Source organism: Salvia miltiorrhiza, chromosome 3 (genome assembly GCF_028751815.1).
Source record: "Salvia miltiorrhiza cultivar Shanhuang (shh) chromosome 3, IMPLAD_Smil_shh, whole genome shotgun sequence".
NCBI lineage: Eukaryota > Viridiplantae > Streptophyta > Magnoliopsida > Lamiales > Lamiaceae > Salvia > Salvia miltiorrhiza.
The window spans coordinates 56,539,880-56,563,321 of record NC_080389.1 but is presented as its reverse complement, the minus strand read 5'-3'; the positions used below and the strand labels follow the sequence as shown (position 1 = coordinate 56,563,321).

The following is a 23,442-nucleotide window of genomic DNA, read 5'->3' as shown; positions in this document are numbered from 1 at the left end:
AATGCTTCTGTATTCTCCATACAATGTGGACATGTCAATCTCTCAGCTGTACCCCACCCAGACAACATAGCGTACGCTGAAAAATCACTGATAGTCCAAATAAGAGTTGTCCGCATGTGGAAATTTTGCTTCACAGATACGTCGTAAGTGTTCGCACCTACGTCCCACAAATATTTCAACTCTTGTATCAGTGGCTGCAAGAATACGTCCAACTTCATCTTTGGATTAGATGGCCCAGGCACGAGAACTGTGAGGAACATGAATTGTTCTTTCATGCACAACCATGGAGGCAAGTTATATGGTGTGACAATGACCGGCCAAGATGAATATTGACGTCCTGATTGTGCAAAGGGGGCAAAACCATCTGTAGAGAGGCCTAATCTCAGATTTCTGGTCTCCTGAGCAAATTCAGGATAAACTGAATTCAAATGCCGGAGAGTCTGCCGGGTGGCGCATAACCCCATCATCTGTTGAAGTCGCATGCCAATGCATATTCTCGGCTGTTGCTGCAGATGCAAACAATCTCTGCAGTTGGGGCGTCAAAGGAAAGTAGTGCATCTGTTTAGCGGGTGCAGGTTTCTTTCGCAAACGTCCAGATGCACGTCGTGTCTCCTTATATCGTGACTCACTACAGAAGTTACATCTATGCAAATCACTATCATCCCCCCAATACAGCATGCAATTATTAACACAACAATCGATCTTCTCCATGGGCAAACCCAAACCGCGCAGATTTCTCTTCGTACTATAGAAGTCTTCTAGACAGTTGTTATCCTTCGGTAAAGCATTTCGAAACATCGAAGACAACTGATTGTAAGTTATCTCTGACATGTGACTTTCAGCCTTTATGCTCATGAATTGAGTCATCCAGGATAGCTGTGAGTAAGTGTCACAGGATGGGTACAATGGATTATCGGTCGCGTTCAACATGTCATAAATCTGTTGAGCGTCAGGTTTGGGTGGCTCCTCCAGATTTGAAACATCTTGGTAATTACTAGATCCAGCATGATCATGCACCATCCTTTCGTAATTATTGTATGACCCATCATCCTCATCCATTACTTGGTAATTACTAGGTCTAGCATGTTCTGTCGCCATACACATCGGTGCTTCCCCGTGACAAACCCAAGTTGTGTAATTGTGGACAAATCCACGCCTAGTAACGTGTTTTCTGACTGTAGGTACAGATAAAAAGGCTTCATTGTTACATTTCTTACACGAGCACCTAATGTTACCTACTCCAACTGTATACGCCGTTTGATTTATCGCATAATCAAGGAAACTCTCCAGCCCCGTTTCAAATGCAGAACGATCATTGTATCTCGCGTACATCCACATGCGATTATCACTCATTCTTGCAAATTCCAATTGAAAAAAATAAATAAAAGATCATAAATTACTTGAATCAAACGAAATTTCGACAGCATAATCCCACTATCCTAACTACCAAGTGCTCGACTCTACCAGCAGCTATAGTGACCATAGTGGTCCTAATTTACTAAGCCTATACTAGGCCTACCCGGCCCCCCAATGTCGAAGCAATAATACAATACATATAAAGCAATGAAAAACAAAGTAATTAAATTTAAAACAATCATTTGTTGGGAGAAGATCCTTAAGAAATAATCAATTTCTATCCCAAAGGGAGACGATCCTTAAGAAATTGATTAAATATATCCCACAATATATAATATCATATCATTTCATGATAAACACATACTAGCGTACTTAAAATTCAATTAATCATACTTCGTTTAACAAAATTATTTAACATAAATAAATCTCTAACAAATTCATACTTCAAATTAATCATGCTTTATAATTAATCAAACTTTAATTTAAAATTAATCAAACTCCAACAATTATTAATTAGATTATGAAAACAAATTAAAAATTAATTTAACTAATTAAAATTAATCATACTTCACATATTATAAATTAATTAAAATTAATCAAATTAACATTATTAGACTCTAACAAAATAATAGTAAAAATAAATTTAAAATTAATTAATCATACTTCAAATATTATAAATTAATTAAAATTAATCTAATTAATATTAATTTTAATCTAACAAAATAATTAATAAATAAATCAAATAACGAGAACGAAAGAGTACGGTAGTGGTCGGCGGCGGAGTGGTGGCGATGGCGGTGTCGGCAGCGGCGTCGTTCAACTGAAATGTTAAAGAAAGAAAATTAATGAGATGTGAAAGTGAGAGATAAAGAGAAAGAGAGAGAAATAAGACCTGCAGGGGTGGCTGGCCGGCGGCGGCGGCTGGGGGTGGGGCGAGGAGGCGACTGGGGGTGGGAGGCGCGGCAGGGCGAGGGGGGGGGGGGGGGTTGAGGGGAAGGTTGTGCGTGAATGCGTGAAAAGGGGATCTGGACGATGATTTAATTTCACAATTACCGGTGGCAAAATGCCGCCGCTAATTACCGACGGCAATGCCGCCGGTAATGTGCATATTTATTTAAATTTAAACTTAAATTAAATTATTTTATGAATACCGGCGGCGAGAATGCCGCCGGTAAATATATACAAACGACCTGCCTTGTGTTGCCGTCGTTGGGCCGCCGGTAATTGTCGGCGGGAAGTCCGCCGCCGGTAATTCCGCCGGTATTTCGGCGTTTTTTTGTAGTGATCGTTTTCCTTTAATTGTGACTAGTGTGCCCGCCTGTGTGATGCACAGAGAAAATTAAAATTAAACGATATCATTTTTACGTTCTCTCGTACTACACGGATCATGATATATTTTTATAGTTTATATATATACATCAAAATATCATTATTTATGATTTAGATGAATTGATAACAAAAGAATACTTTCTATTAATTTATATATTATTTTATTAGAAGTAGTGTGTGATAATAATAATAATAATAATAATAATAATAATAATAATAATAATAATAATAATAATAATAATAATAATAATAATAATAATAATAATAATAATAATAATAATAATAATAATAATAATAATAATAATAATAATAATAATAATATCACCTTAGTGGATAGTATATTAGATTTAATGAGTATCTTATATCAATATTAAATTACTAAGAAAACAACATAATTATGATAACAATCAATTTGAGATGACGATATGAAGCATAATATGTTGGTAAGACGTTTTTCCTCTAACTAATAGGTCATAGAGAGTCACCTAAAAGAATAGAATGTGAGTGTGTTTTTTCTTTCTTTGGATGCAACAAATTTTTAAAAAATTAACACAATTTAAGATTATTTTATATAAATTAACTAACGTGTATATATATATATACACACACACACACACTTTACAATATTTAGTCTATTTTACATGTAATTAACAATAAAGTAATTACTCTATTGTATCGTTACTTCAAAATTCTATATCAAAATTCAACATATCACTAAAAAAAATTAAAAAATAAATGTAAATTATATTTTTGGTATATATGAATATCAATGTATAAAATTAAATTTAATTGATAAACGATGATAACAAATGTATGTGTGTGTGTATATATATATATATTATTTTATAGCATATGCTATAATAATTATTTTTTGAGATTGTAACTTATTTTTCTTGTTTCGCTTATGGGTAGTTGCCTTGTCTTTATTTAGTACATTAGCAAATGCAAAATTTGAGAATAAAAATATTTATGAATAATTTTATCACCTATCTCTTATATTTAATTTGATATATATATATATATATATATAATATATATATATATATATATATATTGAGTTTTATCATTGATCAAACTATATGATTATTAGAAAGAAAGAAAAAAAAAACACAAAATGAAATTAAAAGGGGATAATATTAGGCTGACATGTAGGATGTGGAAAGGGAAATGAAATGATTTGATAGAAATAGCGGCTAAAAAAAACGGTAGTTATTGTTAAAAGAATTAAAATTTAAAAAAATCGCTAAATTTTTACCGTTAAAACTCCTTCTTTATATATAATATAGATGGGGTGTATTCGTTCAGGAATTCTGTAGATTTTTAAAATCTCTGGATTTTAAAAATCTACAGATTTCAAAAAGATTCTTCATGTATTTTGGAATTCTAAATAGAAACTGTACAGATTTTGAACGGATTTTAACAAGAATTTGACGTGATTTTTACAGATTTGAAATCTATCATCCCAGCGCTCGTTGGAGTTAATTGAGCGTTGGGACAGCTCCCAACGATCGCTGGGTTTCAAAAACTATGAACGCCCACAAACACACAGAAGATAGTCACCCTGATTCTTAAATTAAAAAACTAGCGATCGTTAGGGCACTTTAAATTCTTAGTAATCAGGGTGGCTGCAGAAATTAAATGTGAGCACTTTAAATTCTTAATTAAATGGGGCACTTTAATTCTTAATTCAGAAACTATGATCGCTAGGGCACGAGAAGATAGTCAAAGATTTCTTAATTCTTAATAACAATAAATGCATGAAGAATTCTCAACCATTGCCCATTGAAATTCGATGTTAGTGTAGCAAAGAATTTAATTTAGTGCCTCAGCGATCGCTGGGTGCCAGCAGCCGCTGGCTTCTTCGAGCCACGGCCGCTGGAACTCAGCCGACGCTGAAATATGAAATCTTCCGAATTCTTGTGGTCGGAGGTCGGATTTGTTCATGTGTATTTTTTGAATGGAATCAATGAAAATCAGTCCAATTTTAAAATCCATAGATTTTTAAATACCTCTAGATTTTCATAGATTTTTAAAAGTCTGAAACGAATACCTCTGGATTTTTATAGAATTTTAAAAGTCTTGAACGAATACCTCTAGATTTTCATAGACTTTTAAAAGTTTTGAACGAATACACCCAGATTTTAAAAGTCTGCAGAAATCTATTAAAATCCTGAACGAACACACCCCCCTTAGTAGTGCTACTACGTATGCGAGGAGATAATGTTAACTGTTAAGGACACAAGGAGTAATATTTTAGTAAATATTTTTAGGGACGTTTACTTTATTTGATTAATTATATATATGATTTAGTATTTTTAGCCTCAAAATTAGGATTTCTCCAATTCCATCCTTTTATGGGATAAGAATAAAACAAAATTAGTTTTAATGATAAAAATAATCAAAAGCATTGAAATATCTCAAAATTTTCATACATTAAAGTAAATAAGGAATAAGCCTTATTATTTTTATCTATCAAAACTAATCCTAAAAAGTAAACGTCGCGTTAGGATGGTGAAATTAGTAGTTGGAATAGGATCACATGAGATAGAAACGGAGATTCCATCCATGCCTCCACCTCGAGTTTACCTGCTCTGAATTTAACGTGTGCGGCCGAGAATTCACTCCAAGTCTACTTTACATGAAAGCAAATTCAGCAATGTAAAATTCAGTTAATATTATATTCACCCAGAAGTAAATAAACAAAACTGAAAATGGAATCTATATATATTAAACCAGAAAGAGGTTTGCAAGGTCGTTAAAGTCGATAAAATTTAAGAATATACATATATATCGATATGATATGGATGATAATGCAGCAAACAACTTCATCAGCATGAACTCTGACCCCGAAAACGGTGGCGGTGGTGGTGGTGGTGGAGACCTCTCCGGCGGGCAGGTCGAAGGACGAGAAGCTGATATGGACAGTAACACGAGTTTCACTAAATTTTATGATCAGCCTCCTCAAAGAGAAAAGGTATTTCTAATAAATCGTTATATTACGTACTTAAACTTATAATTAAATTCCTCAAATTTTAAGGAAAATAATCCCGTTTGTTTTCTAACCATTGTATTCAAGATTTTATATATATATATATATATATATATATATATATATATATATATATATATATTATATATATAGGGAAGAGCTACGTGAAAACACTTCTTAAAATAAAAATAAAAACATTTTTCAATGTGCGAATTTTATGTAGAACACGTATGAATTCATCCAACTGGGTTACGAATTGTGAAAAATATTTTTTTGCTACCTTTGAGATTCGAACTCAGGACAACAAATTCATCCAACAGGGTTGCAAATCAACCGTAAATCTTAATGATCTAAGGACTGAAAATTGTTTGTATTTTAGCCCACGTTTGATTGAGTGTTTTAAGAGGTTGGAAATAGATTCAAGTAATGAGATAACCATTACTCTTACTTATTGTTTGATTTGAATAATGAGATAACCATTACCCTTACTTGAGGGTAATCTAATCACCCAATTTATTACCCACCAAAATAGAGGGGAAACAAAATAAAGAGAATCCCCGTACTAATGATTCATTTCTATTGTTAAACCAAACACTCAATAAAAGTAATGGTTATTGTTATCATTCCACTCTTTTATTCAATTTCATTCCTCTACTTGAATCAAATGAGCACTTATATTTTAAGAAGTGTTTTATTTTAGCCCTCCCCTATATATATAGTTCTGTTTTGATTCGGGCAAATCGAGATATCGTGCCGGAGCTAAGTGTGTATAGAAGAATTTGTTGCACTCATAAAAAGAAAAATTAATTTGTTTATATTTTGAATTAGGTACCAATTAAATGTGCTATCTTAGGTCTAAGAGTAAAATACAACAATTGAATGCAAAATTTCACATGTACCAATCGTGCGAGTTTTAAAACTTGGGACATATCGATTGATTCCTCCCTATGTATTTGGGATTTATTTTGAATATTCAAACAAAGTCCCGCTTTTGGTGTCTCATCCTATGTCTTATTTTTATTTTTTATAATTTTTAATTATTTTATTGTTTAACTTTAGCTTATCATATACCCCATCCATCTCATTATTGTTGACCTATTTCTTTTGGGTACTGGTATTTATGAGAATAAGATTGTTGTGTAAAAGTGTCTAAGAGAGTATTAGTATAATTTAAAGATAATATCAGGGTTCACTAATTCAACTAGTATTCATAATTAATTAATTTTTTTTCTAATTTTTGAACTGATAATTAATTAATTCAAAATTAGGGTCATAATTATAAATATCAACTTTTAGTTACAAATAATTATGATTCATCATATAATAATATTTTTATTGTATAATAAATAGTTATAAATAATCAAATCAATAACGTGATATGATGATTATTGAAAAAAAATAGTAGTATGTATGATAAAATACAATCTATATATCTATATATAATATAAAAGAAGAGGAGTCTAACGTAAACTTTTTTCCACCAAAATTTCTCTATCTTTATTTTTCTTTTTGTAGTTTTGATTCTCTTTTAAAATCATCAACTTTAATTTATAAAAAAATATTCAATATGGATGTTAAATTAAAGATATTGACGATATCTTTAATTTGATGTAAAAATTATAAAAAATAAATTTAAAACCAATAAGTTATTATAGTTTAAAGTCACAAAATTAATTTTTTTTTTTCTCTCTCTCATCTCTCTTCTCTCCTCTATCATATCCTCTCTCATTTCTCATTTTTAAAATGTTATGGTTCTTTCATTCCTTTTTCCATATTCTTTCATTTTTTTTTTTTTTTATGTTTTTACTATATATTAGTAAATTGAAGAGTTTAATTTTGTAGTAGCACATTTATTTAAATTTACTGAAATTGTATACATTTTATTTTTGAAAATGAATGATACATATCTCATGTTAAGTTAAACCCTTTATTTTTCCACTTTCCAATTGATAAAAAAATGTATATGTTGATAGTAACTTTATTTTAAAATTTGAGCATAAACAAAATGACCACATGCATAAATATGATTTAAATATGTATTCAAAAACTATATTAATCTATAGTTATACTATATGTAAATAAATAGTTTTGTACATCTTAGAATATTATATGATCCATAATGATACTCATTATCATCTATACTTGCTTTTGATATTTCATAATTTATATATTTATACACATTATCAATTAAATCGGTTAATTGCTATTTCAAAAATTGAAAATTCGAATGTTTTCAGATTGATATTTTTATTGAGATTATATTGTGGATAATATGTTTTTTTATTGAGATCATATATGTTTATATTTACTTATATATATATATATATATTATTTAATATTTATTTATTTAAACTATTGTTCAATTTCGATTATAGTCGTGCATTGCAAGAGCGGGCACATACTAGTAAATTATAATGAGACATAAAATCTCTACAATTCACGATAACTCGTTACTAACTTGAGTTTCGGTTAATTGAGCCCAAGAATATTGTGCAGTCCAATTTTTGGCCCACGAACCCAAAGAAACTCAATAAGTAGGAGTATTTAACAATAATTCAATTCATTTAGTAAATTCTCAATGTCTAATTTACGGAGTAATTTTTTATAAAAGAATAAATAATTTAAACATTGCATCACGGTTGATTTTAACTTGATGTTTGATCTAAAACATTAACCACGAAATACATATCTAATATTTTTTTTATGTATTAAAATGTAACTTATTCGTTGTAACGTAAGATATATTTATAGATCCCTCCCATATGTATGTATGTATGTATATGTATGTATATTATGTTTGGTTGGTTACTTAGTATGCCAATTAATCGTCAATGTTTACTCAAAAGCTCGTAAATAGACCTTCATCAAATTCATTTGAAGTTAGATTTAAATTTATTAATTTACACAGATTCAGAGTTACATTACATCCATACTAATATATAATTACAAATTAGTTGGAAGTATAAAGTTTATAAGTGGTTGTAAATAGTGAAATTTGGATTTGATTTATATGAGCAAAATTTTATGGGGACGAAATATGATAAAAAGTTGGTCGACTAAATGGGGATGATCATTAACTTTTCAATTTCACAAAGCAATGAAGCACATGTTTTATCGTACGTAGATTAAAGAAGTATTTTTGATCTAAAATGGGTATAAGCAGTTTGTGATATTTGGTAATTGTTTTGGAGCCTAAGAGTAATTGGTGAGTGTTGTGGTTAGATATATTCAAGTTGGGAAAATATTGTATTGGCCTACCAATCACTTGGAGTAGTGTATGGAGACTTGGGAACTTCTCCCGTGAACGTGTTCTCTGCAACCAGCTTCACCAATCTCACTGAAGAAGATCTATTGGGAATTCTAAGCCTTATTATATGGACCTTAACATCTCTTGTGTTGATCAAATATGTGTTGATCGTGCTGCATGCAAACGATCATGGCGAAGGTGGAACCTTCGCTCTCTATTCCTATATTTGCAGACACATGAGTTTCAAGAGCAAATTCACCATTCAGAACACGAGATTGGAATCCCATTCGAGCATGGCGTATTACAGTGGAGGGAGCCCTTTGTCCACTAGGGCTAGAGAATTTCTGGAGAGAAGCTCTTCTGCTCAGAATTTTCTCACTCTCATCGTGCTCTTGGGAACTTGCATGGTTATTGGAGATGGAGCTCTTACCCCTGCAACTTGTGGTAAATGCAAACTTACAATTATTCTTAACAATTCAACAAATTATCAATATCATTGCTTTGATGCAGTTCTCTCAGCTCTTCAAGGAATCCAGTCGCGCTCTTCTAAGATCACACAAGGTTTGAGGAGAAATATTTCAACTAAACTTTTTATGTTGATAACTATTAACAATTTCTTTGTTGAAGATTTATTAGTTTGATTTCAGGCCACGTGGTATGGATATCTGTAGTTGTTTTAGTTGCCCTGTTTCTGTTCCAACGTTGTGGGACTAGCAAAGTCAGCTTCTTATTCTCTCCAATAATGTGTGTATGGTTTGCCACCAATGTTTCAATCGGCGTTTACAACATTTTGAAGTATCACCCTTCCATTCTGAAAGCCGTATCGCCACACTACATCGTCAAATTCTTCATGGCCAACGGCAGGACCGCTTGGGATCTCCTCGGAGCCGTTTTCTTGAGCATCACAGGTGTGTGTGTGTGTGTTCGAAAAACACTTTCATAGTAGAAAGACTCATGAGATGTAATAATAAAGTGTTGTCATAATAGGAGCTGAGGCCATGTTTGCTGATTTGGGGCACTTCAACAAAAGAGCTATCCAGGTTATAACCAAACCTCCTCTCCATGTTTAGATTTGAATTTCTCATAATCTAAACTATGGTTTGTCCTTGTAGTTGGGCTTCTCTTTCGTAGTTTATCCGTCACTCATTGTGACGTACGCCGGCGAAACGGCTTATCTAGTGAAGCACCCTGAAAACATCATGGACGCCTACTACAGTTCCATTCCGAATCCGATTTATTGGCCAATGTTCGTTATCTCGACGCTAGCTGCGGTTGTTGCGAGCCAATCCATGATCTCCGCATGCTTCTCCATCGTCAAGCAGTCGCTCGCGCTCGGCTGCTTCCCTAGGGTCCTCATAATCCACACATCCTCCAAGCACCCAGGCCAAGTCTACTCCCCTGAGATAAACTACATTCTCCTCATCCTCACTGTGGCCCTCGTCGTCGGATTCAAAGGCGGCGTCGAGCTTGCCAATGCATACGGCGTCGTGGTCATATGGGTCATGATTATAACCACGTTTCTTACGAGTCTGGTGATGCTGGTCATTTGGAAGGCTAGTGTTGTCGTGGTGCTGGGGTTCTTAGTGCCGTACATTTTGATCGAGGGCGCGTTCATGAGTTCGTTGCTGAGGAAGATCCCACAAGGGGGGTGGGTGCCCTTCGCCGTTTCGGTACTCTTCATGACTGTGATGTTGTCATGGACCTACGGAAGGAGCAAGAAGACCACGTACGAGGCCGAGAACAAGATGAGCGTTGCAGAGCTGGACGATGCCCTCTCCGGCAGCAGCATCTGTCGGACTCCGGGCATCTGCTTCTTCTTCACGGATCTTGTCTACGGAATCCCGCCCATCATCCGCCGCTACATCCACCACACCAACTCCGTGCGTGAGATCATGGTCGTCGTCACCATCAGAACTCTGCCCATCAAAACTGTGGCGCCCGAGAAGCGTCTCCATGTGGGGAAGCTGGGGCACGAGGGGGTGTACCGGTGTTTGATCCAATTCGGGTATAAGGACGCGGAGGACATGGATGGGGCCGAATACGCTGATTCAATAGTGGCGAAGCTCGTTGAGCTTATCGATGATACGAGCGAGGAGCACAAGATTCAGAGCGCAATGCAGAAAGGCATCGCGTTCGTTACCGGAAGGACCATTCTCAAGGCAAACAACAAGAGCGGGATGCTTGCACGCTTCACCATAGATTATCTCTACAGGTTTCTGCAGAAGAACAGCAGGCCTGCAGTTTCCACATTTCAGACCCCATCCGAAGCAACGCTGCAGGTCGGAATGTTGTATGAAATCTAAAGAGAGAGACCATTCTGCCATGCACGATAAGATGCAAAATCTGGAATCATTCATTCAATTTCAGACATGAAATAAAACAATTGGTACGACAATAATGAGAACAAGCATATGATTTAAATTATAGAAAAGCATTGATAGATCAACTACACATACAAACAGTTTAAAAGCAATGTGTCTGGCCATTTTTTTTTTTCTCTGGGGCACTTCTTGGACCTCTATGTAGTCCAGATTTAGGACTTCAAAGATAGATTAGACTATTTGATACATAAAATGTAAAAAGCAAAATGTTCCAAGGTAAGGGCGGGCCAACCACTCGTCCACACAAAATCATGGTTAGCCCATGGCATATTTCTGAGTCCAGCTCCTTGCAGTGGTCTCATACTTGGTCCTGTCAGTTTTATACATATGGGCAATCTCGGGCACCAATGGGTCGTCCGGGTTTGGGTCTGTCAGCAAAGAGCATATGGAAAGCAACACCTGAAGCAAAAAACAAACTCTTTCAGCAATTTGGATCCACTGCTCCTTCAATATGTCAAGACATATGCTTCCGTTGCTGTTTATGTTTACTAGAATAGGAAGACAGTTGACTGGATTTGATATGAGCAAGAGATTGTGTTGGATTAGATATAAAGTATATAAACCTTAGAGATAGTTAGGGCTGGGCTCCACTGCTCCTTCAATATGTCAAGACATATGCTTCCGTTGCTGTTTATGTTTGGGTGGAAAACTTTTGTCCTGAAAGCAACCTGCAGAACTCATCGAGCGGATTATGTCAGACGTGCAAATCATAACTGATAAAGAGCCATCACAGGGGAGATGAAGTATCAAGAAACGGTGAATGAGATATGCCACTTCAGAAATAAGCAGCCAACCTAAGAAACATGAACATAAATCAATACCTTAGGAGGCTTGAAAGGGTAGTCTGGCGGGAAATGAATGGTAACTAAGAAAACGCCTCCTGCATATGGACTATCTGGAGGACCCATGATTGTAGCTTGCCAATGGAACATGTCCTCAGCGACAGGACCTGGCAATTACAAAGAACGAACAAGCAAACCACACATTTAGAAATCTTGAGGTTGAATATGAAGTTTTAAGTGTAAAGGCTACAAGCGAGACATAAAAATAAAGAGGATTGTTGGAGGGAATGCTAGAGAAGATAGTTTGTTTAGCGGCTGAGGAACAAAAGGACATTTACCAAATGCCGGTCCACCTTCTCTGATACCATTCCACCCTTTCCGATACAACTAACCCAAGACAAGAAATTCATTACTTGCATGAATAGCAACGAAAAATTAGTAAACGGCTATACAAAGAACAGATTTTGCAAGAGAATCCGATGTCTCCTGCACTGATTTTTAAAAACTTTCGCCATGTTATACTAATCCAAATCAGATGCCAAACTAAAGGATACCATCAGCAAATGGTGCCAGCTACTGCGCGATGTTCAGTAAAGTAGTTCATCAAACTAAACTCTGGTAAGAACTTGATATCTGGTATGCCTAAGAACATGTGGCCACGCCAAGCTCCTCAACCCACCCAAATCAGTTATCCATATATTGTTTTTACATATAAGTTTTCTGTGAATTAGACATGTCACTCTGCAAATTCAAACATTCCAGTGCTGACAGAAGAGATAATGGGCCCTCCACATACATTTTCATCTCCATGCAGGTTCTTAAAGCTTCACCACAAGAGACCTCTATATAGAGACTCCTCACACATCCCTCAAGGGCAAAAACTCCTAAACTTGGACAATTTTTTAACAAACAAAACCGAACAAAAAATCATATCCAGCAAGAAAGATTACAATTCAAACTTCTACTTCAACACCATGGATTTTAACCCATCTCAAAACTACAAATTATCTACATTAGTAACAGCAAGTCAAACGCCAAAAATTGCCTTCAAAAGAACAACCAAAATCCCCAATAAGAACAATAAAGAAAATACCTCAGATGAATTATATAGGTCCACAGAAAAAACCACAAACAAATTACTAGAACCCAAAAATGGGTCGATAGCAAAAGCAGGAAAAAAGAAACACACGCACACATACACACACATTCACAAAACAGAAATTAAAGATCAAATGACGGATTTCCAATTTAAATTTTGATGAAATTTAGTAACATGTACCAGCACTGCAAGAGGTAGGAGGATCCTTTTGGAGATCCTTGAGCTCCTTCAAGATCCGCTTTGAAGCCATAAGCGATTCCTGTGATCCGCCAAAAACAACCAGATCTAAATTTTCTTCGAAATTCCTCGAAAAGAATAAATGAGGATAGCAAGAATTGGACAGAAATCGGTTGAACTCATACCTGAGAGAAAGATTGGATCCTCCTGCCTGCGTAATTCGAGGGGAAAGTTTTATTACTTTTTCACAGAAAAGTGGACGACGAAAATGAAATTGCAGAGGAAATGTTTGTTGAGTGAGGAAACGAGTTTTATAGGGAAACTCATCCATGAATAATTACACGTCTATAATTTTCCCTTTATTCTTTTTCGACAAATAATGTATACTTTTTCAGTAATTACTCAAGGATTATCTCTTATCAATTGGTTCTTATTTTTTTGTTTTTCAATAATTTGTTATTGTGTTTTTAGTCTTTCACTTCACTAAATTTCATAATGTTGCAACAGATTGGCGTTTCTATTTTATTTCTTTTCATTTTTTAGGTATTAAGAGATTTGATAAATTCCCTTAAAAAAAAAGATTTGATAAATTAAGTATATATAGATTCTATACAACTCTCATTATTTTGTCATTGTTAATTAGATTTTCTTTGTTTTATGTTTTTCTTTCAAGTGAAACTAACGATCAGTGTTAGTTTATTATGATGACTAACAATTTATGCATTTGTGCATAGCATAATTCTAAGATAAATTTGAATTTAAGAATAAACGAGGAGAATAAAAGAGGAGAAATTTCGGGATTGCTCAATTATCAAACTATTTCCATGTCTTTCTTAACTAATAATAATGTATTCCAACTTGTGGAAAGATCTTACTAAATCATCTGAGAAAAAAAAAAGTATAAGAGAAAATTATTATTTTTAAATCCCACTTGTGGAAAGAGTTAATTATCCAAAACCAAACTTAACGGTGAAAATAAGCCAGATCTTTTAATAAATAATATACTAAAGGTTAAAAATAAATTAATGTGGAGAGAAGGTGGGAAACCAAGTTGATTTTGGATTTAGATAGAGCAACTTGGACGGCTAATCGAGAGCTTTGGCTTTAGGCCTTAGATTTTGAGTAAAATGCAGGTTTATAAGTCTATTAATCTTAACCTCTAAAGAAGAGCCTATCACTCTATTATTTTTCAACAATTATTTTATTTTATTAGATTCTATTACAATGGGCTCAAGTGGGGTACGTACTGGTTTCTTGCTGGAATCTTGCTGGAGTTAGATAATGATTTTTAATTTTCAGTGTCAATTGTTTATGTGGAGGAATTCTATGCAGTCATTATATTTATGACATTATCTATGCTATAATAATATATGAGTATTTAATTAGGTTGTTGGGTTTCACGTGCTTACTGTATATAGCAAGGCTGTGTTTATTTTGAGGTATAAGAGCATCAACATCGGCGGGTGCGAAGCCGGGATCGATCCCGATCTATCGCACCCGCAACCGATGCCGCACCCGGGTGCAATGGAGGTGGAGCGATGGAACGTTCCTACTGCGAAGGTGGAGCGAAGGAGATGGATGTGCTACACGCGCCCCATTTCCGTAATTAAAAAAAAAACGGTCAAATGACCGTTGCCTTCTCAACAGTCGAATTTGGCCAATTTTAATATTTTTTTTTCTTTTTCACCTATATATAATTACATATCTCCTTCCTCAATCACAAACACTCTATCAAACTACTCATTTTCTCTTCAATTCTTAAAGAAAATGTCTTCATCCACCAATTCTTCCTCAAATTCTTCATCCGACGAAGAAGTTCATGTTGATCCCGCACAACTTCCTCCTCTTCCTGATCCTATTCAAGCCCCCGATTTATTTTTTATGAGATGTGCTGTGAATTTTATGACAGTGACAAGTTCATATCGTTTCGATCCACCTCCACCACGCCCGAGGAAGATGCGGATAGTGGTTCGTCGTGACCGTGAAGGTGGAGCCGAGCGCCTCCATCACGATTATTTTTCTGTCGATCCTGTTTATGGGCCACATTTCTTTCGCCGTCGATTTCGCATGAGCCGGGAGTTGTTTCTACGCATTGTCAATGCGCTAGAAGTCGATCCTTACTTCCAACAACGTCCGGATGCTATTGGCCGCTTAAGCTTCTCCCCGATTCAGAAGTGCACTGCCGTTGTTCGACAATTGGCATACGGAACTGCTGCTGCTTGTTGTGACGAATATCTCTGTATAGGAGAGACGACGGCGTTGGAATGCTTGAAGAAATTATGCAAGGCCGTCGTTCGTATCTTTGGCGGCACGTATTTGAGGCGGCCAACAGCTGCCGATGTGCAACGCATCACTACAATGCACGAAGCCCGCCATGGGTTCCCGGGAATGTTCTTCAGGCTCGGTGGGGTATAATCAGAGGACCGTCGCGTTTGTGGAAGGCGGAGCAAATGAGTTCGATCATGTTTGCATGCATCATATTGCACAACATGATCATTGAGGATGAATGTGGAAATGCAAGTAATTTTGACGGTGACGGCGGCGAAGGACCAAGTTCTCCTCCTCAAACACAATTCAATTCCGGAGCACCACCGGAGTTCGCCGCCTATTTGGCACGGAATGCAAGCTTGAAGGATGCACAATTGCATGCTCGCCTCCGCGATGATTTGGTTGAGCATCTATGGGCACGCTTTGGTCCAGTTGACCCGTAGTTCGACGGCTTTAAATTTTTCAAAAATTGGATGTTTTAAATATTCGTTTTTTTTATTTGTAATGTTTGGATTTTTAATTGAATGAATTTTATGTTGTTAAAATTGAAGTTGTTTAATTTAAATTGAAAAAAGAATAAAAGTAAAGAGAAAATGAAATTAAAATCTATTGAGTCCGGGCGGGTGCAATACCATTGTTGGACTGGGTGCACGGTTGTTGATGCTCTAAGGGAGGGATAAGTTATATTTATCATCTTATATTTCGTTTGTTTTGATGTATAAAAAAAATTGATCAAGTTGTATAATTTTTCGGACAACCTCTTATCCCTTAGAAAAATGACAATTTTATACTTAGAAAAGGGTGGTATAATTTTATACCACTTATAAGGAGTGAATAAATATATTATCATTCAAATCAAATAAGATATAACAAGTGTGGTCCCCATTTTAAGTGATAAATTATAGTACTTCATTATATTATCCCTCTATTTAGAGAAATAAAAAGCAAACACATCTTAATAGTATTCTTGAACTTGAATATAACTTTATAATATCAAAAAATATCCCTCCATTTAGAGGAATAAAAAGCAAACACATCCTAATAGTATTCTTGAACTTGAATATAACTTTATAATAGCAAAAAATAAAAAGCGGGATGTGCTAATAAATTTTTGAAGAGAACATTTTTTTTATTTTTTTTTGGAATTCAATCGAAAAAGAAAAGTAAAAGAGATAATCTGGACGAGGTTAGGCTCTTTCAACGACCACCATATGCAATCCAAAACCTGAGATAATTTTTCAATTAAAATACACACATAATTTTTCAGAGAATTTGCAAATACTTGAGATTTGAGAAACAGTTAGGCCATGGTTCCAATGGTTGCCCAATATGTGGAGGTTTATGCTTCCATTGCTATTCCAATTGGGTTGAAAACTCGTGTCTCCCAATGAACCTGCAAAATTCATAGGCTCGTGTATATATTAATTGACAAAGACTCTCAATAGTATATTAAGCATAAATATATACCAAGGGAGGAATGAAAGGGTATTTGATAATTTGAGAGGATTAGAGGAAAATCAATGGTGACTAAAAAGACTCATCTGATATATTGAAACATGTAATGACAATAGAAATCATTATTTTAAACCCTAGACGAAGAATTTACAAGAATCGTGTCGGGGGCATCATCACAACATTTTGCTTCTAAATCACATTAGGCGAGCACTTGCAAAGTTGCAATAGGCAGAGATTATATCCCTCTCCTCAAAAAAGAGAGCATAATATAAGAGTCAACTCTTTTATTCTTGATGTTTCCAAACACCGTCTTACAAGTAATTACTCCCTTCGTTTCATAATAAATCTTTACTTTTTGAGAAGTTGAGGATTCAACACAGAATTGGAACATTATTCAACAAAAACATACGAAACTGGAAAATATGGTGCATCAACCAAATCCGGCAAATTATGCTAGTAATAAATTGAGCATAAATGTCGAATAAAAATTAGATTATAATGTTAAACACTTGGTTCCTATCTTTATATATGCATTGATCACCATCCAACTCATTCTATCTTGGATACATGTTGGAGAGAGGCTTTCTTTATTACAAGGACTTGAGATGAGAAACGAAGTTGAGCATATATGTAGAGCATTGAGCTGCTATGGCGAAGTGGAGTGAAAGGTCTTAGAAAGCCATCGAGTGAAAATCCATCGATCCAGACGCAACCTCGATTTCCTTCTCTTCATCTGCTGCTTCTGCTCGTCATTCGGAGTCACAGGCGAAGCACGTGTGGTGGAGCTACTCGGAAGCACCTCAGCAGCAACAGTGTGGCTACTGATCAAAGGCGAAACGCGGCTTCTCACAGTCTTAGGAGAAGCTGAAGCAGGGCTGCCGCTGGTCCCCGAGGCGGTGGAGCCGCCGCTCGGAGTCCTCGAGTGGTCGTGAAACAATTGCCAGAGTTCTTGTTTTCGCACCGCAGCTCTCACCAGCCTCTCCCAATCATCATACACTTTAGGCATCCTTTTTACATTCTCTATACTAATCACTTCTTCCTCACTACCATCATCATCATATATAGATGTAAATAGGTGGTGGGATCACCTTGACTTTTGTTTCCTTCGAAATTTCGATGCAGTTGCAAGCTGGCGAGAGCATTACCGACACAGCGCAAAATTAAATTTCTTTTTTCTTATTCATAGGCTTCAAAGATTTAGGGGGTGTAGACTTATGTAGATTTTAAAAGTCTACAGAATTCTCACGGATTCTTCATGATTTTGAATGAATTCTTGGTCGGATTTTTAATGAATTAGCAAGAATTTGTCGTGATTTTCTCGGAATTGAAACCCACAAAGCCAGCGGGCGTGGGGACCTCGCGAGCGCTTGAGGCCCAGCGCTCGCTGAAGCCCAGCGATCGCGTCGAGATGAATGGTTTCCCACCCAAATTAACAAGGAATTAATGGTAGTCTGATTCACAGTCACAGCTGACGATTTCATGACTGCGTCCCTCTTCCCCGGCATCTCATTCTCCTCACCAAAGTCAACGACACCAACCATTAATATATATAAAGATAATAATAACCAAATCAAAAGTAGAGCATCTTTGAATTTTCAACTGCATTTTCCAAATGATTTGAAAGAAAAACAAGGACACCAATGCAATGCTACTGTTTCCTCACAATCAATATTTCTCAAGCACCTGTTGAAAGTCAAGTCTGCGCTTCTTTTTTCCCTTGCATTGATTGATTAAGCCCAGCGAGCACTGTAACCGTTTGCCACGAGCGCTGGGTCCAGCGGTCGCTGGCTTCTTGGCCGCGAGCGCTGACACCCAACGAGCACGGGGATTTTGTAAGATTTGTGAATTCTTGTGGTTGGTCTTCGGATTTGTTCATGCCTATTTTTTTAATGAAATCAATGAAAGTCATTCCAACTTTAAAGTCCATAGATTAACGAATACACCCAGATTTTCATAGACTTTTAAAAGTCTTGAACGAATACACCTAGATTTTTATAGACTTTTAAAAGTCTTGAATTAATACACCCAGACTTTAAAAGACTTTTAAAAGTCTTGAACTAATACACCCAGACTTTAAAAATTTGCAGAAATCTATTAAAGTCTTGAACTAATACACCCCCCTTAATTAGCATAATATCCTCTATTTCCTTGTATCTAGGATCTAGGACTACTTGTACTTCTACACATGCTGCATATTCTAATCCACAAAAGCTTCCACCTATTAAACAAGAAAGTAACAGCTGCAAATTCCCATGAAAACAAAAAAATTAAGGATATAAAGCGAGTTCCAAGGCCAAAATTTTCAAAATAGAGTAAAATTACAAGTAAAAGTAATCAGGGAACATCTGTACCCGCAAAATGATCAGACCCCTACTGCACTATCGGAAAAATACACTCACTATTACTACACCAAATAAACGCAAATATTTTTTCTTTACTTTTTTAAAGGTAATAAAGGCAAATCTTGATAGTAAAATTATGGTCTTTTTATTTCTTAATAACTCAGAACCTCATGCGAAACAAATCAATCGTCAACCTCGGCCCTGATTTCCTTGACAAGCTCATCCTTGTAATCTTCAAATGTATCAGGGAAAGCCTCAACAGTTCCGTTTTCCACTACCCATATCTGGCTCCTTTCTTCATCTTGACAGACGCGTGATATAAGCCTCGAGTCGTGGCTGACGAGGACAACACCTCCAGTGAACTCATCAAGCGCATCTGCCAATGCATCGATACTTTGCATATCCAAATGATTAGTCGGTTCATCCAACAGTAGAATGTGCGGCTTAGACATGGATATGGAAGTGAAAACCACACGCGACTTCTGCCCACCGGATAGTTTTGCAATAGGAGTTAGGTGGTTGTGGCTGGGAAGTCCAAACTTGCCCAACTTTGCCCGAACAGCCTCCTGTTTGCTGAGTCCTTCTTGTTCTGGATGTAAACGAAGCAGATACTGAACCGGTGTTTCATCCATTGTCAGGAGATCAACAAAGTGCTGTGAGTATCTACCTATCCTCAATTTCTGGCTTCTCCTCACCTCACCCTCAGTTGGAACCAAATCTCCAGCAAGAAGGTTGAGCAAGGTTGATTTTCCAGCTCCATTGGGCCCAACAATTGCTACACGAGTCCCCATATCAATGCCCACATCCACATTTGAGAGTCTGAAATCCTCACGATTTGGGTAGCTAAAGCTAACTTCGAGTAGTTGCAAAAGTGGTGGTGTTAACTCAGTAGGCTCAGGGAAATGGAACTCAACTGTGTAATCTTTCCATTTCCGTGGTGCCTCCGGTACAGCCTCATCCTCATCAACCTTACCTTTGCCCTTGCTCTTCGAGGCTTCCTTGGCAGCATTAAATTTGGCTCGATCCTTGACCTTCTCCTGCTGAGTTCGACTGCCAGATCTCTTGGCATTTCTCAGCTGCTTTTCATAAGCCTCGCTCTTCTTATTCGCCTCTTTGCGACGCTGCTCATATCCACCTTCAAAATCATCAAAATTTCCACGATAAAGGTGGAGTTTCAAATCATGGAGATGGATAATCTCATTGCAAACAGTATTTAGAAAATCCCGGTCATGTGAGACAACAATAAGTGTTTTCTTCCACCTGCACAAGTATTCTTCCAACCAAAGAACAGCCCTGAGGTCCAGATGATTTGTAGGTTCATCCAACAGCAACAAAGTAGGCTGAACAAAAAGTGCTCTGGCTAATGAAATTCTCATCCTCCAACCACCACTGAAGGACCGTGTTGCACGACCCTGCATATCTTTAGTAAAACCCAACCCAGCAAGAATTTTAGAAGCTTGAGCCTCAGCAGCATCTGATCCCATCAACTGCAACTTCTCATACAATTCAGACAGCTTCTCTCCAAGATCATTCCCTTCATCATCATCTTCCTCGCCATCACCAGTGGACATATTAGATGCATCCTGCAACGAAGCAACTTCTTGTCGAAGTTTGATGAGTTCTTCATTGGCCGAAACAACTGCTTCAAGAGCTGTTCTATCATCACCAACAACCTCTTGTTCAACCAAAAGTACATCAATATTCTTGGGCACAGGTATCTTTCTCCAAGCAAGAAGTTTTAACAGGGTAGATTTACCCATTCCATTGGGCCCTACCAATCCATATCTCTTCCCATGAGAAATTTTTACTGAAGTATTCTTCAATAGTTCTTTCCCTCGAGCAGCAACAGAGAAGTTTTCAACTGTTATATCTTTGACATTGGCATCAGCATCATTTTCACCATCAAGTACAGAAGCCCGGCTACCAATTACCACAGTAAAAGCATCACGGTCATCCTTGAGTGCCTCCTGTTTGGCTACCTCTGCAGCCTGAGCTACAAGCACATCCTTCTTTCCACGCTTCTTTAACGCTTTGTCAGTTAAACCAGTATCAATAGGCCTTACAATATTTCTGCGGCTGTTTACCTCATTCAGTTGGGCCTCTTCCTCAGAGCCCAAAGCATCATCCTCTTCATCAGATGAAGGAAGATCTATACCATCAATATAAGATGAAGCTTTAGGAGCAGCTTTTGGCTTAGGTTTATTGGAAGTGCTGGCTTTCTTCGGTTTATCAGGTTTTGCGTCCATGCTCGCGAGTAATTCAGTCACTGAGAACTTCTCCTTACCACCCTGCTTGGACTTTGAACCAGCAGCAACCTCATCTGATTTCTTCTTGCCCATTTCGGTAATGGCTAATCAACCACAATTAAAAACCAACGAATGAAGTAATGAAGTTCAATTAGTAAAGAACTAATAATACCAAAAAAGAAGCATGAGAACCAAATACTAACCACACAAACAACGTGACTAATTTCAATTGTTTATGCCTCATCAAATATAACAAACTAACACAAGTTCTTAAACAGCTAAAATCCAAAATAAAACCACCAATCAACCAGTGGAAAAATCTCGGGGAAAAAATACCAATTCATCATATCCAATTCAGTTCAAATTGGGGCTTAGTTAACACCAAATTCGCATCAAAACGACAACATGAAAACAAAAATCAAGAACAGCTAAGATAAGCATATCGCATAATCCAACAAGAAATTGTACAAAAACAGGAATCAAATTCAGATGTATGGATAATTTTCTTACAGTTTACAATTCTGAAGTTGGATCCTAGATCGCCGGCGGTCTCCGGATTTAGAAAAAATCAGATCCCGAAATATCGGTAGCCAGAAGAGAAAGGCGGCGGAGACAGTATTTAAGATCGTAGCAGCGTCTGTAGAGAGGATTATTTTGCAAACTACCAGAAGAAATGGATCGAGTTAGGTTTTATAGATAAGATAGACAAGCAGAGGTGTGGTGCTGGGCTGGGTGGCTGCGTGCTCGGGGTGCTGGGTGCGGGCAGCTGCGGCCTGCGGGCTCTACTGGCTGGGCGCGGCGGGACGGCGGAGGAGAAGCGGTGGTTGGGCGAGCTAGGGTTGTGTCACGGTTGTGTGTGTGGTTGTGTTTGAGTGTTTCTTTAATTTTCACGATTTTGATTTTTTTTTTGTTACTGTACAGTGTACTGTATTGTGATTTGTGTGTTATGTTGTTTTTCGAATTTATCAAGAAAATCGGGGAAAAAAAATATTAGTAGTATAAATTAAGTGTTAATATATAAAAGTACCCACTTTTATATAGTAAAAAAAAAATTTACCCATTCAAATAAAAATATAAAAAAATACTCATTTTTTGTGTTAAAGGACTAAATTACCCTTCTATATAAATGGGCAAACCCTAGTCTCCTCTCATTCTCTCATTTTTTTTCTCTCTCTTCTCTCTCTTTGCACGCTCTCTCCTCTCTCTCTCTCTTCTCCGCCGTCGCATCCTTAGTCTCTACAGCCTTCTGTGCAGCGGCGTCGGCCGCCCCCTTCGTCCTCTCCGCTGTGTACTCCCCCGCCTCCCTAGCTCTGGTGCCCGTCTCCTCCGCCGTCTCACGCGTCCTGTCAGCAGCTTCGTAGGACTTCCCATCTGGATTTCTCTTTTCCAAACGGCGCCGCCGCACGCTCCCATGGCCACCGCCAACTCCGTCGCCCACGACGAGGCCAGAAGCAGAGCTACATACCCCGACAGCGGTGCATCCGCCGTTGGATCTCAGCCGGCGCCGATTTCTTCTCTCTCTCTCTCGATTTCTGCTTCCGATGGCGTCCAGCGGAGCCTGGCCTCGGCCGCGCCGCCCCGTCCTTCACCACACCGCCGCCTCAACGCCGCGCCGCCCCGGATCTGCAGAGGCCGAAGTCTCTGGTGATTTAATTTTTGATTTAGTTTCCTGATTTGGGGAAATCGTGCCCTAATTTGAGATGAACTTGGGGCTTTTTAAAATTTTTCTTATTTTGGAGATTTTTGATGTTTACAAGCGATGTATTTTGTT

General features: G+C 36.9%; 3 protein-coding genes across 3 annotated transcripts; 1 reads left to right on the top strand and 2 right to left on the bottom strand.

Annotated features, from left to right (window-relative positions):
- Positions 1–5,397: 5,397 nt before the first annotated feature.
- LOC131014604 (potassium transporter 26-like) lies at positions 5,398–11,319 on the top strand. Its single transcript, XM_057942629.1, has 6 exons — positions 5,398–5,659; positions 8,897–9,365; positions 9,432–9,482; positions 9,569–9,829; positions 9,909–9,961; positions 10,034–11,319. Exons 1-6 carry the CDS (start codon positions 5,486–5,488, stop codon positions 11,222–11,224), a joined length of 2,199 nt encoding a protein of 732 aa, XP_057798612.1. The 5' UTR covers positions 5,398–5,485; the 3' UTR covers positions 11,225–11,319.
- LOC131014608 (ubiquitin-conjugating enzyme E2-17 kDa-like) lies at positions 11,320–13,818 on the bottom strand. Its single transcript, XM_057942635.1, has 5 exons — positions 13,546–13,818; positions 13,364–13,442; positions 12,124–12,251; positions 11,866–11,970; positions 11,320–11,701 (listed from the first exon to the last, which is right to left on the bottom strand). Exons 2-5 carry the CDS (start codon positions 13,431–13,433, stop codon positions 11,558–11,560), a joined length of 447 nt encoding a protein of 148 aa, XP_057798618.1. The 5' UTR covers positions 13,434–13,442; positions 13,546–13,818; the 3' UTR covers positions 11,320–11,557.
- A 3,719-nt stretch (positions 13,819–17,537) lies between these two features.
- Positions 17,538–22,638, bottom strand: LOC131014605 (ABC transporter F family member 4-like). The gene is made up of 2 exons (XM_057942630.1): positions 22,182–22,638; positions 17,538–21,775 (listed from the first exon to the last, which is right to left on the bottom strand). Exon 2 carries the CDS (start codon positions 21,762–21,764, stop codon positions 19,608–19,610), a length of 2,157 nt encoding a protein of 718 aa, XP_057798613.1. The 5' UTR covers positions 21,765–21,775; positions 22,182–22,638; the 3' UTR covers positions 17,538–19,607.
- Positions 22,639–23,442: the final 804 nt, after the last annotated feature.

Excerpts from the sequence above, each read along its gene's own strand:
- LOC131014605 (XM_057942630.1), bottom strand. The coding sequence starts at position 21,764 with ATGGGCAAGAAGAAATCAGATGAGGTTGCTGCTGGTTCAAAGTCCAAG.
- LOC131014604 (XM_057942629.1), top strand. The coding sequence starts at position 5,486 with ATGGATGATAATGCAGCAAACAACTTCATCAGCATGAACTCTGACCCC. Across the intron at positions 9,366-9,431 it reads TCTTACCCCTGCAACTTGTG|TTCTCTCAGCTCTTCAAGGA; the intron begins GTAAATGCAAAC and ends GCTTTGATGCAG. Across the intron at positions 9,483-9,568 it reads CTCTTCTAAGATCACACAAG|GCCACGTGGTATGGATATCT; the intron begins GTTTGAGGAGAA and ends GTTTGATTTCAG.
- LOC131014608 (XM_057942635.1), bottom strand. The coding sequence starts at position 13,433 with ATGGCTTCAAAGCGGATCTTGAAGGAGCTCAAGGATCTCCAAAAGGAT. Across the intron at positions 12,252-13,363 it reads TCCTACCTCTTGCAGTGCTG|GTCCTGTCGCTGAGGACATG; the intron begins GTACATGTTACT and ends TGTAATTGCCAG. Across the intron at positions 11,971-12,123 it reads ACCCTTTCAAGCCTCCTAAG|GTTGCTTTCAGGACAAAAGT; the intron begins GTATTGATTTAT and ends TGAGTTCTGCAG.